Raw genomic sequence first — 15,526 nt, 5'->3', positions numbered from 1 at the left:
AACTTGAAGTGACTAGCATATAAATATAGGTACAGATATAGATATAGATGTAGAGACAGAGACAGAGACAGAAACAGAGGGAGATAGAAATAGAGATAGAGATAGAGAGAGATAGACACAGAGACAGAGACAGAGACAGAGACAGAGACAGAGATAGAGATATATAGATATATAAAACATGGGACCTAAAAAACCAATCATATGATTGTAGGTAAGACATGTCTGACACATCCCCATACAAGTAATTAGAAGGTGACACACATTATGCTTAAATCTCTACCTGAACTTATCACTGGCCAATACCTAGATGAAAACAAAGCAGGGTACCAAATCATAACACTTGAATTTGAGTCCTGCCTACATCTAATAGTGATATTACTTCAAACAAATCTGTCAAATGGGGACAACATACCTCACAGAATTATTATGAGGAAAGTACTCTTTAAGTTTTAAAATTGCTACAGAAAGGTGTGACCAAAAGGATAGATAAATGTTAGTAATTACATACAAGTCCATCTCAGAAAGCTCAAGCTTAGATTCCATGTAGGGTAGGGGGAAGATAGCAAGTTACTTATTAAAAATATGTAAATTTGACTACTATAGAAATGTTTTGCATGACTACATATTTTAGCCAATATCAAATTGCCTGCTTTCTTAATGGGGGTGTGAAGAAGGGAGAGAATTCAGAACACAAAGTTTTAAAAATTAAAGTTAAAGCATGCTTTTATTTGTAACTAGGGAAAAATTAAATTTAAAAAATAAGTATGTATATATACTATGTTATATCTGTATGATTAGATATATCATAATAAAAATGTTATTATTGTAAGAGTCCAATGTGTCCATCTTGAATAAACCAAGATACTATAAATTGTTTAAAAGGTCAATTGGTGGAATTTAAAATGCTTCTCCCTTGTTCCTGATGATGAATTTGTTTTGCTCTTACTAATTAGCCTGTACCATTTTCATCATGGTAATCATTAGTTAACAAAAGATGTGCATTGAATTGAATCCAGTTGCAAACCTCTTCCTCTAAGCTTCTTAGACCAGGTATTATTTTTGCCTTTGTATCTCCAGGACACAGTGCCTGGCAGGTAGAAGAACATGCTTAGTAAATGCTAGTCAACTGACTTACCTGTCTGAGATAAGCTGAAATGAAACATCCTCCCTGGGATGCCTGAAATTCTATTTCTCTATGACTCCCCATATCCTATCTTCAAGGTCCAGTTCAGCTAATATGAAAGCTAATATGAAATTTCCAAAATATTTCATTCACATCTTTACATATATAATGTTCTCATGTGTATCTAGCATCCTGTGAATATATTAAAATTTTGGATTTCGAATTGCAAAATTTAGGTACTGGATATGTCATTTACCTCTTTGAAGCTCAATTTAGTTACCTTTAAAGGTGGTATCACGGATAGAGCTCTGGACTTCATGTATAAAAGTCCTGAGTCTGAATTGTCTTAGATACCTACGAGGGGCAAGAACCTTGTCAAGACCCTTAAATTCTCTTGGTCTTGGTTTTCTCATCTGTAAAATGTGAGTTGTAGTAGTATCTACCCCATAGGGAATCAAATAATATATAATATACAATAAAGATAGTGTTATATAATAAAGATAATATATAATATAATACACATAATACATAATTCATATAACCATATATAATATATAACACATAATAAAGATTATATGTAATATATAATAGAGTACTTTATAAACCTTATGATATTATATTAATATGAGCTACTATTATTGATAATAATACTTATACTATCTACATATTTGTTGAAGATAAACTTCAACATGAAAAATGCTTTGTAAATTAGTAAATAATATATAAACATACATACCCTGGCCCTGTGAGCAATGGATAAGTCACTTAGTCTTGCTGAGCTTCATGCAACTCTCTTATTTACTAAATTGTAGATGATCAACCATCTATCACTGCTGCACTGAAGAAATCACAAACCCTTAATGTATATCTACACAAATATATAGTATACACAGATATAATATATACATATATATTTATATACCCCCATAATATATAGAAATAGATTCAGTTTCTCCCATGAGGCCAAGTTCCATTTACCTTAACCCCAAGGACAACCACATAGAAAGTATTCCGTGTACTCACATTAGAAAACAATGTACCTAGATTCTTTAGGGAAATTAATAATTGATGAGAGAAAGCAACTTTTCACTCTAAGAATAAAATAAGGTACCTGAGGTCACTTCTCTGGGCAACTTTTCTCAAACATGGTCATTAACCTCTGAAAGAGCTGATGGAAGTTTTATAACCACTATGATAAGGAAACTTTAGTAATAGTAGAAGTATGACAGTTAGAAATAGTATCTTTCACAATTACTGTTCATGAAAACAAAGAAATGACAGTTCTGGAGGGTGGATGGAACCAACTTTCATTACATATTTCCCCAGGGGCTTAAGAGAGAAGGCTCTCTATTAAGAATCATGATAAGTCCATTTTTGCAAATATTAATAAAGCATCCTCCTCTACAATTTCATTTACAAAAGACAATTAAGTGAAAACAGTTCATTTATATAACACTTTATATCAATTTTCTCACTTAACTGTGATAAGAATTCTTTAAGGTAGGTGGTGCAGTGACAATTATTCCCATTTTGCAGAGGAAAAAACCGAAGCTAAATAAGGGAAGTAGAAAATGATGATAAATTTAGTATCAATTAGAAACTCTATGGAGAGCTAGCCTTCGATATTGAAAACTTGTCAGGGATAGTCAGCATTGTCCAGATGTGGTGAATTTAGAGGAAAATAATGGATAGATTTTAAAAAAGCATAAATGTCTGAAGAACATTGATTCCAGCTCACTGAGTATTCTTTATCCCATTTTTACTCTTTGAGCAATGGTGAAACCCTTGGTCTGATCTAAGACCTTATCTCTTCACTTGACTTCTGAACTCTGTTGTTGATCCTGTTTCTAACTCTGTCTTAGCTCTAGACATCACTTTCAGCTTTGAGCTCAAAGTCTTGGGCAAGCTCCCTCATGGCCTAAAGAGAAGGTGATATTTGAGCTTGTAGAATCAAATCAAGGATTGTAAAAGAATCAAATCTTCAGATAATTGAAAGGGACAACAGAGAGATAGAATAAGTATGTAAACAGGATACAACATAATATGTGATGTCATGGTCATGACAAGCAGCTTAAAAGATTTCCAGGATATGTATTAATAGAAAAGAATAAATAGAAAAGAAGCTAGACCAGTCATATAGGTGAACAAGGAACACAAGACAGAATGTAACCCTCATGTTTTCCTTAGCACTCAAGGAATGTGAAGACTCTGAGGAAGACCTCCAGTCAATGGAATAGATCTGTCAGGGGAATTTTATGGGAGGGCATGGTTTTCCTTACTGGAAGAAAAGTGTCACTAGTCAAAATTATCATCCAATCTTTAAAAACCACAAAATGAAAATTTCATAGGAGCCTATATAAACTGATGCAGAGGATAAAAAAACAGAACTAAGAGAACAACAATACACAATAGTCATGAAGTAATAGAAAACAAAAATCAATGGAATTCTAGCTAATGCAGCAATCAGTCTTGATTCCAGAACACTGATAATGAAACATTTCCCTCTTTGTAAAAGAAATATTAAGTGTTTTTCTAATACAGGCACAGATACTGCAAATGAAGTCAGACAGTTGATAGGTTATTTTGTTCTGTTCTGTTAAAAGGGAGAGATTTGTGGCTAGAATTGGAGTAGTGGAATTGGGAACTGAGAGGATGTGAAAAAAATAACAAAAATATCCATAAAACATTTTATAAAAAATAATTCTCTTTCATAAGGTTGAGTTTAACATTTTATTGTTTGAGCTTGCTGCTTTTTTTCCCTCATTCTTCTGCCAGACTGTTTTAAGGAAGAAAGAACATCAGGTTTCTGTACAGTTGAATTAACTTTGTTCACCCAGGGCTGGCTATTGAATGCATCCAGCTGGCACAGAAGCTTTCCTAACCGATTTCCCTCAGTGGCTGACTGAAGACATTTTGTAAAAGATCAGTCCCTAATGCCATCAGGTGGTCCCCCATGGCTGAGTTACATGATACTGAAATTTTTATTTTCCAACTGATTTCATATTGACAGAGTATAGAATGAGCTATATATACAACTAGTATTCACAATAATCATATAGTATAAGAATATCAATGTTTATTCTATAAAGAAGAGGAATATGTATAAATTTTAAGTCAGAATCAAAGGATTTAGAGCTAGAAGGAATCTTCAGAGCCACAAAGACCAATTTCCTTATTTAATGGATGAGAAAAAAATGTATCACAGAAAGATTACTGTCTTGCTTAGTTAGTGACAGGTAGTGTCTGGAAAAAGAATTTAAATCTGGGTCTTAACTCCAAGTCCAATGTCCTATCCATTACATCAAAAGTTTTCAAAGTATGGTTCAGGCACTCTTGGGGGTCACTAAGATTTTTTAAGAGGTTCACTAGATCAAAATAAATTTCAAAATAATATTAAAAATGTTTTCATTTTGAATTTGATAAATATTAGTAGGTAGAATTCATGCCATCTAGGGAGTCCTCAATAACATTAAATCATTGGAAATAATAAATATGTAGAATTCAGGAAAAACATGAAACAATTTGCATCAACTGATACAAAATGAAGTAATCAGAACAGGACTAAAAATAATGTGAAGGAAAAACACCAGAACATTGGCACTTGGAAAGGAATAAGAGAAAACCTGTTATTCCCTGTAGAGAAATCTTCTCTCATATCTACTAAAGAAATGAAAGCAGACAGAAATACAATTGTATAAGAGCTGTTGTTCCAACAAGGGAATCAGTTCTCAATTCAGATTACTAGAAGAGCCAGGCTCATGCCAACTTAAAAGGGAAAGATATCACTGGGTAAATGAGATCAGGAGGATTATTTATAAAAAAAAAAAAAGTAAGGAAATATCAAAGCAAAAAGTACTTATGTTTTGAAAGAAGAAGAAAAAGAAAAAGGAGAACAAAAGTCCTGAGTTGTAGAATCATTTCTGCTGGCATTTCTGGTTGTACTACCAGTAGGGAAAAAAACAGCATGGATGACCTACTTATGTTCCTAGATTTCTTTTCCAAAAGTGGTATTAGCATGAACCTGAAGAGTCTTATGTGGACTGTGAGGAGATATCTATAGTAGGGATTTTAATATATTTTACTTTTAGTCATTTCTAATTCAATTAAAGAACCACATACCATTGTGCCTTGGTAAATGACCTCCATTGAAAGATAGAAATGATGAGAAAAAGGAATAAGCTTAAGTGGGGTACAGGTTAAACTATGATCTAATTAGATAAATAAACTCCAAACACCTAGACTAGAATCTAGATTAAGGGAAAATATTGGGTAGAATTAGGGAGAGAACTCCCCAGTTGATAAATGGCCAAAAGATATGAACAGTTTCCAGATTAAAAAATCAAAGCTATCTATAGGCAGATGAAGAAGTGTCCTAAAACACTTTGATTAGAGAAATGCAAATTAAAACAACTCTGAGCTACCACCTCATATATCAGATGAACTAATATGGTAAAAAAAGAAAAATGATAAAGTTTAGAAAGGGTATGAATTGGAACACTAATGAATTGGTGGTGAAGTTATGAACTGATCCAACCACTCTGGAGAGCAATTTGAAACTACACCCAAAGAAACAAAACTACATATCTTTTGATCTGGCAATACTACTACTTGGTCTCTATCCTAAAGAGATCATAAAAAAGGGAAAAGGACCTACATATGCAAAAATTTTCATATTAATCCTTTTTGTAATGGCAAAATATTGGTAATTGAGGGAATACTTATCAATTGGGGAATGACTGAACAAGTGGTGGTATATGAATGTAATGAAATACTATGTACAAAAAGAAATGAGCAGGCAGATTTCAGAAAAATCTGGAAAGACTTGTACAAACTGATGAAAGTGGAATGAGCAGAACTAGTAAAACACTGTAGACAATATCAGCTACATTGTGTTATGATCAACCATGAATGACTTAGCTCTTCTCAGCAACACAAGTGATCCAAGACAAGTAAATAGGGCTCAAAATGGAAAATACTATTCACAACCAAATAAAGAACTGATGAACTCTGAATGCAGATCAAAGAATACTTTTTCACTTACTGTATTTTTTCCCTTTTGATCTGTTTCTCCTTTCATAAGTATGACTAATATGGAACTATGTTTTACATGATAGCACATGTATAACCTATACAAGCTGCCTACAATTTTCAGAAGAGGGGAGGGGAAGAAGGGAGAAAAGGCTGGAACTTTAAATCTTGTAAAAAAAGAGAATGCTAAAAATTGTCTTGACTTACAATTGGGGGGAGAAGTAAAATACTATTTTTAAAAAGAATGAGAGGGAGTGGCCAGGTGGTGCAGTGGATATGACACTGCCCCTGGAGTCAGGAGTACCTGAGTTCAAATCCAGCCTCAGAAACTTAATAATTGCCTAGTTATGTCACCTTGGGCAAGTCACTTAACCCCATTGCCTTGCAAACAAAAAACCAAAAAAAAAAAAAAAAGAATGAGAGAGATTTGTTAAAGAGATAGCACTATTTCAAAATAGACTTCATGAATAATCTTCTGGTGCCCCAAAATAGGTGCATTGACTTGATACATTAATGAAAACAAGAAAAATTGTAGTGATTTCCAAGATCCAAAGCAACCCATTGATACAAAAGTCCAATATTCTTCCTGAGGATGCTATTCACCTGACTCACAATCAAAGAAAAATCAAAATTTCAAGTTACCCAAAGAGCAAAGCTGAGGCATGTTTTCAGTAAAAAAAAAAAGAGAAAAGATAGCGATCTGCATATGAAAGTTCCACAAGGCTATATATGATCAGAAAAGGCAGGTCATGTACTAAAAATTAATAACATCAAAACTCCTTTGATACCCACCCCCAAACACCTTAGAAGGACTCTCAGGGAATTTTCTATGAAGGATTTATTAAAAGACTCACAGATAGTACATATACATATATATATATGTATGTATATATATATATATATATATATATATATAAAGAGTCAGGAGCAACACTATTTTGATAGATAGATAGATAGATAGATAGATAGATAGATAGATAGATAGATAGATAGATAAAAAGATAGCTAGATAAATAGATAGCTAGATAGATGATAGATAGTGTCCTGGCTCTTTATATGTTAATAAAGAGCCAGGAGCAACACTATTTCTTTTAAATACTCAAGTTATTTAGGTAATATAAACTCTGTATTTATTCTCTCAACCTCTATGCTCATTGGCAGGTTGGTTACCCAGAGGTCAGATGGCTATTTGTTCCCTCTGAGTATTGGGATAAACCTGAAGGTTAGGAGGCAACACTGTCAACCCTATCATTGTGTCCATTGGCTTTGATAAAATATTTTTCTTTGTTCTCCTTACTTCAATCCATCCTCCATCTGGCTGTCAAAGTGATTTTCCTTAAGGACGGGTCTGACTAACTATGTTTTAGACTTGCTTGTCAAAAGAGGGGTGGGCATGAATCTGAAGAGAATTATGTGGACTTGGAGGAGATACACATAGTAGAAATATTAATGGACTTTATTTTTATTCTCTTCTAATATTACTAAAGAGTCATATACTGTTATGCCTTTATTAAAATGCAGTTGGGAATGAGTCAAAAGAATAAGTTTAACTAGGATGAAGGTTAAATTATGATCTAATTAGATAAATCTGCTAATTCAAAAGAAACCAAAAAACTCCATGATCCCACTGTTTAGCACAATTCCTAGAAGATACTTAAGGTACCTAATAAATGTTTGTTGACTGACTAAATTCTTACTTCTAAATTCTGCTGTTTGTTATTTACAGACTTTCACAAACTGACCCCAACCTACCTTTGCAACCTTATTACATATTATTTCTCTGCTTATACACCCTATTCTAGCTAAATTGATTTTGTTCTTATTGCTCATATTTGATATTCCATATCCCATATCCACTCCTTAGTACTGACTGTCTCTGATGCCTGTAATACATCCCCACTATATTCTGAATTTTAGAATCTGTTTACTTTAGGCATCAGCTCAAATGTTCCCTTCCATATCTCCTTATCTTCCTGATCTCCTTAGCTGCAAATGAACTTGGATCATTTTTATATATATTTAGTATATAATATACCATATATATATATATATATATGTGTGTGTGTGTGTGTGTGTGTGTGTGTGTATGTGTATGTATGTATGTGTCATGTGTGTGTGTGTATGTGTGTATGAAACATGTTCTCTTGGATAATGAACTCCTTAAAAATAAAAATTACCTTTAACTTTGTTTCCCAGAACCTATATAATGTCTAGTACATATAAGGTGCCATTCAGTAAGAAAGAGTTCCATTGGGGAAAGGGGAAGAAAAGGAAAGATAACTAAGGCATGAAATCAAATATCAACAATGCATTTTTTTTAGGTTTTTGCAAGGCAAATGGGGTTAAGTGGCTTACCCAAGGCCACACAGTTAGGCAATTAAGTGTTTGAGACCGGATTTGAACCCAGGTACTCCTGACTCCAAGACCAGTGCTTTATCCACTGTGCCACCTAGCCGCCCCAATGCATTTTTTAAAATTTAAAAATTAAGGAAGATAGACTACTCCATTTGGCTTGAATGCAATATTCTTCAGCATTGACTTTCTGAACAGTCTAAAACCAGAGTGGGAAAGAGGTAATTAGGAGCTGTGGTACAGTGTTTCTTTGCAACAAAATGGCATCACCGGCTAGCTGAAACTGTAGATTATACAAGGTTGCCCTCTGCTGGGAAGATTATCTAGTTATCTTTCAATACTTACCTGGGAAGGGGCATTGACAACCGAAAGATTGTAACCATAGAGAAATGAAGAGCCAAAGGCTCCAATGAGAGATGCCACGATGAGAGAAAATGACCAATCCTAGGGAAATAAGAAAAGATAATTAGGCATCATCTAAACATGAATTATAACAGAACCTTTATAGATATTTACAAAAAAGTAAACAAGGCACTTTACACATGTAATTTACCTAAAATGACTTCCATTATTACTATGATAATAATTCTGAAAAGAAAATTCATTCTTTTGTATGATATTACATTAGATTGGTTAATTTCTGCTTTATACTTCAAAACAGACCTTCCCCCCCCCTCTCAAAATGAGGGTTGGATTAGATATGGGGTTCTTATAATGATATCTATGGACTTTTAAAAACATTTTGATAATTGTATTTCAATATAATTAAATAATTTATCCCATACCCTTAAAAAATTATTCTAGCAGGAATCTCTCTGCTTCACCAGACCCCAAAGGGGTCCAGGACACCAAAAAAAGTTAAGAATCTCTCAAGTAGATGATCTATTAAGGCCCTTCTACTTCTAAGATTCTAGGTACTAATTTCAAATGTCTCTTCTAACTCCAAAGTTCTTTTATGTTCTGAGGGCTCTTCATACTCTATATGCCAAAGTCTGGTAACTTCACTGATATAATCCCTCTTACATATATCCCCTTCTACCTTTTACACTTGCTACCATGATTCAGACCCTCAGCTCCTCACACCTGGACCCTTGCAATAGCCCCGGGTGGGTCTACCTGCCTCAAGTCTCTCTCCATCCTCCATTCAGTCACTAAAGTGTTTTTCCTAAAGCACAGGTCTAACCGTGCCACACACCCCTAATTCCCTTAGGCTTTCTATTGCCTCCAGAATCAAATACAAAATATTCTGTTTAGCATTCAAAGCCCTTCACAACCTAGGCCCATTCCTACCTTTCTAGTATTTTTGGCACCATACTCCCTGTCAGTCTTCAGTCCAGTGACACTAGCCTCCTAGCTGTTTCATGAGCAAAACATTCAGGGCAGGTAGATGGTGCAGTGGATAAAGCACCGGTCCTGGAGTCAGGAGGACCTGAGTTCAAATCCAACCTCAGACACTTACTAATAATTACATAGATGTAAACCTTGGGCAAAGTATTTAATCCTATTACCTTGAAAAACCAAAACCCTCTATCTCTCTCTGGTCTGGGCCCTTTCTCTAACTATCCTTCATGCTTTGAATGCTCTCCCTTTGCACCCCCACCTACTGGCTTCCTAGCTTCTATTTTAAGTTCCAACTAAAATTACATCTTCTACAGGAAACCTTTCTCAATCTCTCTTAATTCTAATGCCTTCCCATTGTATTTCTTTCTTTTTTTAATCTATATAGCTTATTTAGTATGTTTATTTATTGCAAGTTCCCTGAAGGTAGGGGCTTTTTTATATTCATAGCACTTAATACATTAAAAAATAAATATTTACTGATTAGATTAATTTTGCTTCCTGCAGAATAGCTATCATAATCCATCCAGTTGTTGCTAACTTCTCCCAAAAATTACTTTTGATTGACTTTTTATATATTTTGTGTTGTATTCCATCAAAGGAATGTGAGCTCTTTGAGAACAAGGATTATCTCATTTTTGATTTTGCATTATTTATACTCAGAATAGTCTGACAAAAAGTAGGAGCTTAATAAATTCTTGTTCTGAGTCACAGCTCTGAAATTCTATAACATCTAAAATACCTTAAATCTTTAGTTTTCTATGTTTAACATTCTAATATCCCTTCGACCTCTTTCATTAGATCATACTTGGGTCCTAAGTGTCTTTATTGGATTGAGGACTAAGTATATGCAAGGTCAAATTTTATTTTATTTTATTTTTAGGTTTTTGCAAGGCAATGGGGTTAAGTGACTTGCCCAAGATCACACAGCTAGGTAATTATTAAGTGTCTGAGGCTGGATTTGAACTCAGGTACTCCTGACTCCAGGGCCGGTGCTCTATCCACTGTGCCACCTAGCTGCCCCTCAAATTCTACTTTAACATGACTTGGAGTTAGAAAAGGCTCTCAATCATTCTACTTCTCCAAAATGACAAAAGTTCAGTCAATCAATCTGCAAGTTTTTGTTTGTTTTGTTTTTTGTTTGTTTTATTTTTTAGGTTTTTGCAAGGCAAATGGGGTTAAGTGGCTTGCCCAAGGCCACACAGCTAGGTAATTATTAAGTGTCTGAGACTGGATTTGAACCCAGGTACTCCTGACTCCAACGCCCTGCTTTATCCACTACGCCACCTAGCCACCCCCAATCTGCAAGTTTTTACTGAGCATCTATTATGTATGTTTAGGGATAAGATATGTGAAATTTTAACAAAGGAAACAAATATTCTTTTGATTGTCGAATTATACAATACAAAATTTGAGTTTCCAGTTAAATAGCCTATTTTTTTCCTCTTGGGGCTTGATTATAGCTTTAACAGAACATGAGCCTCCCAGAGAAAATATCTGTGTCAATAAATGAACCAGTAAATTTATTTTTTGTTCATCTTTGGGACTCAACATTCAAGGCTGGCCATGAAAAAAATCCTTTACATAATCACTTCCTGTTACTTCATCTCTGTTTACCTCTGCCTGTCCATAACTCAAATCCTTTTTCCTGCCCTGCTTTCCCCTTCCATTATATTCTATGATACTCTTGTTCTATTGTTACCAAAATTCCCTAAATACTAAGCTTTTCATATCATACCTTTTCCATTTTCTTGCTCTAACTGAAACTTATGTCCACCTGCACTACTAATCTCCTCTGTCATCTTCTCAAGCAAATTGCATTATTATCATCCCTACTCTGTCTCTAATCTTTAGTATTTCACAATCCACTGGTCTGGGCCCTTTCTCTGACTATACTTCAAATGCTTTCCCTCTTCACTTCCACCTATTGGCTAAACTGGCTTCTATGTCTCCTCCTTCCCAAACAATCCTCACAGGATCTCAGCCTTCCTTCTATTATTCTATATCTCCCTCTTTTAAACTAAACATCTTGAAAAGTCCACCTACAGGAGGTGTCAACCTATACTAGACATCTCTACTTCCTTTCCATTCACTGTCTTCTAAACTCTTTTCAATTTGGCTCTGAACTCATTATTCAAATGAAATTACTTTCTCCAAAGTTATGGATTATTTCTTAATTGAGAAATCCAACCACCCTTTGTTATTTCTTATACTTTTTAACTTCCTGGATGCATCTGACACTGTTGAACACTTTCTCCTCCTGGATGATGTCTCTTCTCTAGGTTTGCATGACAGGTTTTTTCCCATAGTTCTCCTACCTTCTCTTATTCCAAACTTCAAGAGCAGCACCATCCTTCCAGTCAACAAGTTCCAAACCTTGGTGTGGCCCTTGAGTCTTCACTCTCACTCACCCTATATATCCAGTTAGTTGACAAACCTTGTTATTTCTTTCTTTACAACATCTTTCTACTTATATAGTCATCACCCTAGTTCACATCTTCATTACTTCTCATCTGGAAGGAAGAAAAGAAGAAAAAGGAAGGAAGGAAGAAAGGGAGGGAGGGAGGGAGGGAAGGAGAGAAGGAGGGAAGGAGAGAAGGAGGGAGAAAAGGAGGGGAAAAGGAATAGAGGAAAGAAGGGAGGGAGGGAGGAAAGAAAGGTCCATTCAACAAGTCATACTGTCTTCTTGCTCGTCTCCATCTCCATGATTTTGTATTGGCTACCTCCCTCCTCCAAAGCCTGGAATCTTCTTCCTCCAAAATCTCTAGCTTCCTCTAGGAAAACTCAGCTCAAATAGCATATTCTTTACTGACTTCTCTCATTTTCCTCAGCTACCAGTGCCTTTCCATTTAAGATTTCCTTCCCATGGTTTCTTGGGATCTTGGATGTACCTATTTAAATAAATGTTGTCCTATTAGAATGCAAGCACCAAGAAGTCAGAAATTGTTTTTGCTCGTTTTTTCTTTCCTTTTCTTCTTTTCTTTTTATATCCTTAGCACAGTAACAAACAGAGCCTGGAACATATTTAACAAATGCTTAATGATTAATTGGTTGATTACATACCTCTGGAGTACTAGGAATACCTTCTGCCCTGGCTCACAGTAGAATGACACAATGCAATGCATACTAGACTACTTGTATGATTGTTGATTATTATTCCTCTGTCCTATTCCATCTTCTCTTCTCTCTGTACACTATTAGTGATCTCAGAATTTCCCATGCATTCATCTTTTCTCAAATAATTTCCAAATCTATGGATTTCCAGCCCATCTGCAACCTTATATCTCTCCTTAATTCTGATTTCAATCACCAAGTTCTAGACATTTCCACCTTATTGAATATTTCAAAATTAAGTTCATTTTTTTCTCCCTAAACCATTTTTGGTTAAGGATGTCAGTGTATTGCGATTTATCTGGTTCAAAAACTCAGACATCTTTGGTTTCCTTCTCCTTCACCTCAGATGACAGAACTAAAAGGGATCTTAGATATCTGGGATCCAGCCCACTCATTTATAGATGAGAACATTGAGGCTCAAAGACAGGAGGTGGCTTACATAAAGTCACAGCTAATCTGTGGTACATCTGAATTTGTCACTAGGTCTATTGACTCCCAGGTCATGGTTGTTTTCATGTTAGTACATTGTCTTCAAATGAGATAATATTTTTTAAATGATTAGAACAATGTCTGACATAGAATAAGTCAGTTCTTAATAAATGCTTGCTCCCTTCCCTACTCACCCCCTGCTTTAGGAAAAGCAGGTATCCAGAGTAGAGAAGCCTTGATACTTTACAGGCTTAAAATCAGGTTCTATTTTATACATGGATAGAATAGCTGGACAACTAAGGGATATAATTATAGTATGTCTAGGAAGGTCAGATTTCTGCCAAAATATCCCCTTCCTCTCTAATGTGCCTGTAGATTTGATTTGTATTAAAATAGAAATCTACTTGAGAGGGATCATTGTGTATCCATCATTCTTCTAGCAAAGCTATAGGGTTATAAATTGTGGAAAACCATATTAACAAAGAATCAAAACTGTAGGTAACATGACTCAATGGACAGACACATAATAGCTGTAAGTAGGCTGTAGCATATTATCAATGGTAACTTGCTTGAAAGTAGTGGCATAAGAGTAATATGATCAGAAAAAGAAGTGGGTCAACCAAGGAGCAAGAGTGAAGAATAATAGAAGGAAAGTCCAAATATTATTCTTATACTCACAGATAGCTAAGGGAACAGAGGATCATGTCCAAGTCATTGAGTGGATTGTCTATAAAGGATTCATAGGACAACATAGACAAGAGTCACACAGGATAAGAAAACACGAGTGGGTTACTATCTGTACCACTGACCCAACTACTCACATCAATGAGCTCATGATTTTGGTGAAGTAGATTGAAGTAAGTGAAATAGAAATCTGAAAGCAAGGATTGATGAGGATGGGCCAAGGAAGGATTAGGAAATTAGATTAAGAGGGCACTGAATTCTTAAGAAGTCACCTCGAGGGTTAAAGGACACAAAATGGGAAGGCTCAGAGACTGAAGACCAGGAACAACTTCATGTGGCCCTAGGGGATATTCTCTCTTTATACCTTCCTCTTTATGCATGATTCATTGTAATGTTCTCTGGCACCATTATGAAATAGTTTTCATGTGATATAGTAGGAATAACAGTGGCCTGAGAGTTAGGAGACCTGGGTTCCATAAAAAAAACAATACTGACCTTTGGTCAGTAATTTAACATTCTGAGTCTTAATTCTCTTATCTGTCATATGAAGAAAATAAATTTCTACTGTCAATTTCATAGAATTATTGGCAAAATCAAATGTGATATATATATAAACTTTGAAACCATAAAGGACTGTATTAATTTGAATTATTATTATTATTATTATTAGATCTTTGTTATCCTTTTAACAACCTCCTGTTTTCCTTTGATCATCCCTTCTATATCAGCAAAAAGATTCTTCCTATGCCCAGCACAGACACATCAGTGCCTCCATCAAAACAAGACATTGGCTCCCTATCATCATGAGAAAACATCACTTTGTTCCTTATTTTCCTCTTTTATGCACTCTATATTCCAGTTCAACTGGGCTAATGTCTAGTCCCTAACCTGGTTGTTGTCTAAGGTCTCTCTCCAGCTGTCTATTCCCATTTCTGGGAATTCTGGAACCGAACATGTGATAAAATTCTGAGCTCTGGATCAGATGCAACCTGCTCCATGAAGCCTTCATCCCACAGCCCCAGTGCAGCAGAAAAAGCCTTCTGCCCTCCCTTGTAGCTGTCACACTCCACCTTATGAGACTCTTTGTCTATACTGAGGAGCCCCACTCCCTCCCACGTCTCAAGTCAACAATCTTTTATGGACCATGGATGAGGTGGGAAGAAAGAAGCTGCAGAAGACACGACTTGGGAATAAAATCGCCTCCTGCCCTCCAAGGGCTTACCGAGGGAAGTCAAACCGGTTGCCTGTGACTTTATTTTGAGTGGAGCGTGGAGAGAAGCCCCTTGTGACCCAGAAGCTTAAGAGGACAAGTGGCCGGGGCAGCTCGGACCCTGGGGAGGGGAGGGGGGTGGGGGTGGTGGAGAACACTTCAGAGAAAGCCCAAGTCCGGGGTGGGGGAGGACTGAGCCCCAGCTGGCTCTCGGTTTCGGGGTCCAGGAGGCTCCCGGGAGCCCCGGC

The 15,526-nt window shown here is 35.7% G+C and overlaps 1 protein-coding gene across 3 annotated transcripts in view; it reads right to left on the bottom strand.

The window, feature by feature from the left end:
- The window catches only part of SLC2A9 (solute carrier family 2 member 9), a 283,196-nt gene that overhangs the window by 247,587 nt on the left and 20,083 nt on the right, over window positions 1-15,526 (bottom strand). For all 3 annotated transcript variants that reach the window (XM_074229795.1, XM_074229794.1, XM_074229793.1), the window contains one exon: window positions 8,849-8,947. Coding sequence is in view for 2 of the 3 variants with exons in the window: in XM_074229794.1 (XP_074085895.1) it covers window positions 8,849-8,947 (99 nt within the window). In the remaining variant the exon portion in view is untranslated. The remainder of the gene's footprint in view (window positions 1-8,848; window positions 8,948-15,526) is intronic.

Source organism: Macrotis lagotis, chromosome 3, assembly GCF_037893015.1.
Source record: "Macrotis lagotis isolate mMagLag1 chromosome 3, bilby.v1.9.chrom.fasta, whole genome shotgun sequence".
Lineage (NCBI taxonomy): Eukaryota > Metazoa > Chordata > Mammalia > Peramelemorphia > Peramelidae > Macrotis > Macrotis lagotis.
The sequence above is the reverse complement of the archived record's forward strand: the minus strand, read 5'-3'. Positions and strand labels throughout refer to the sequence as shown.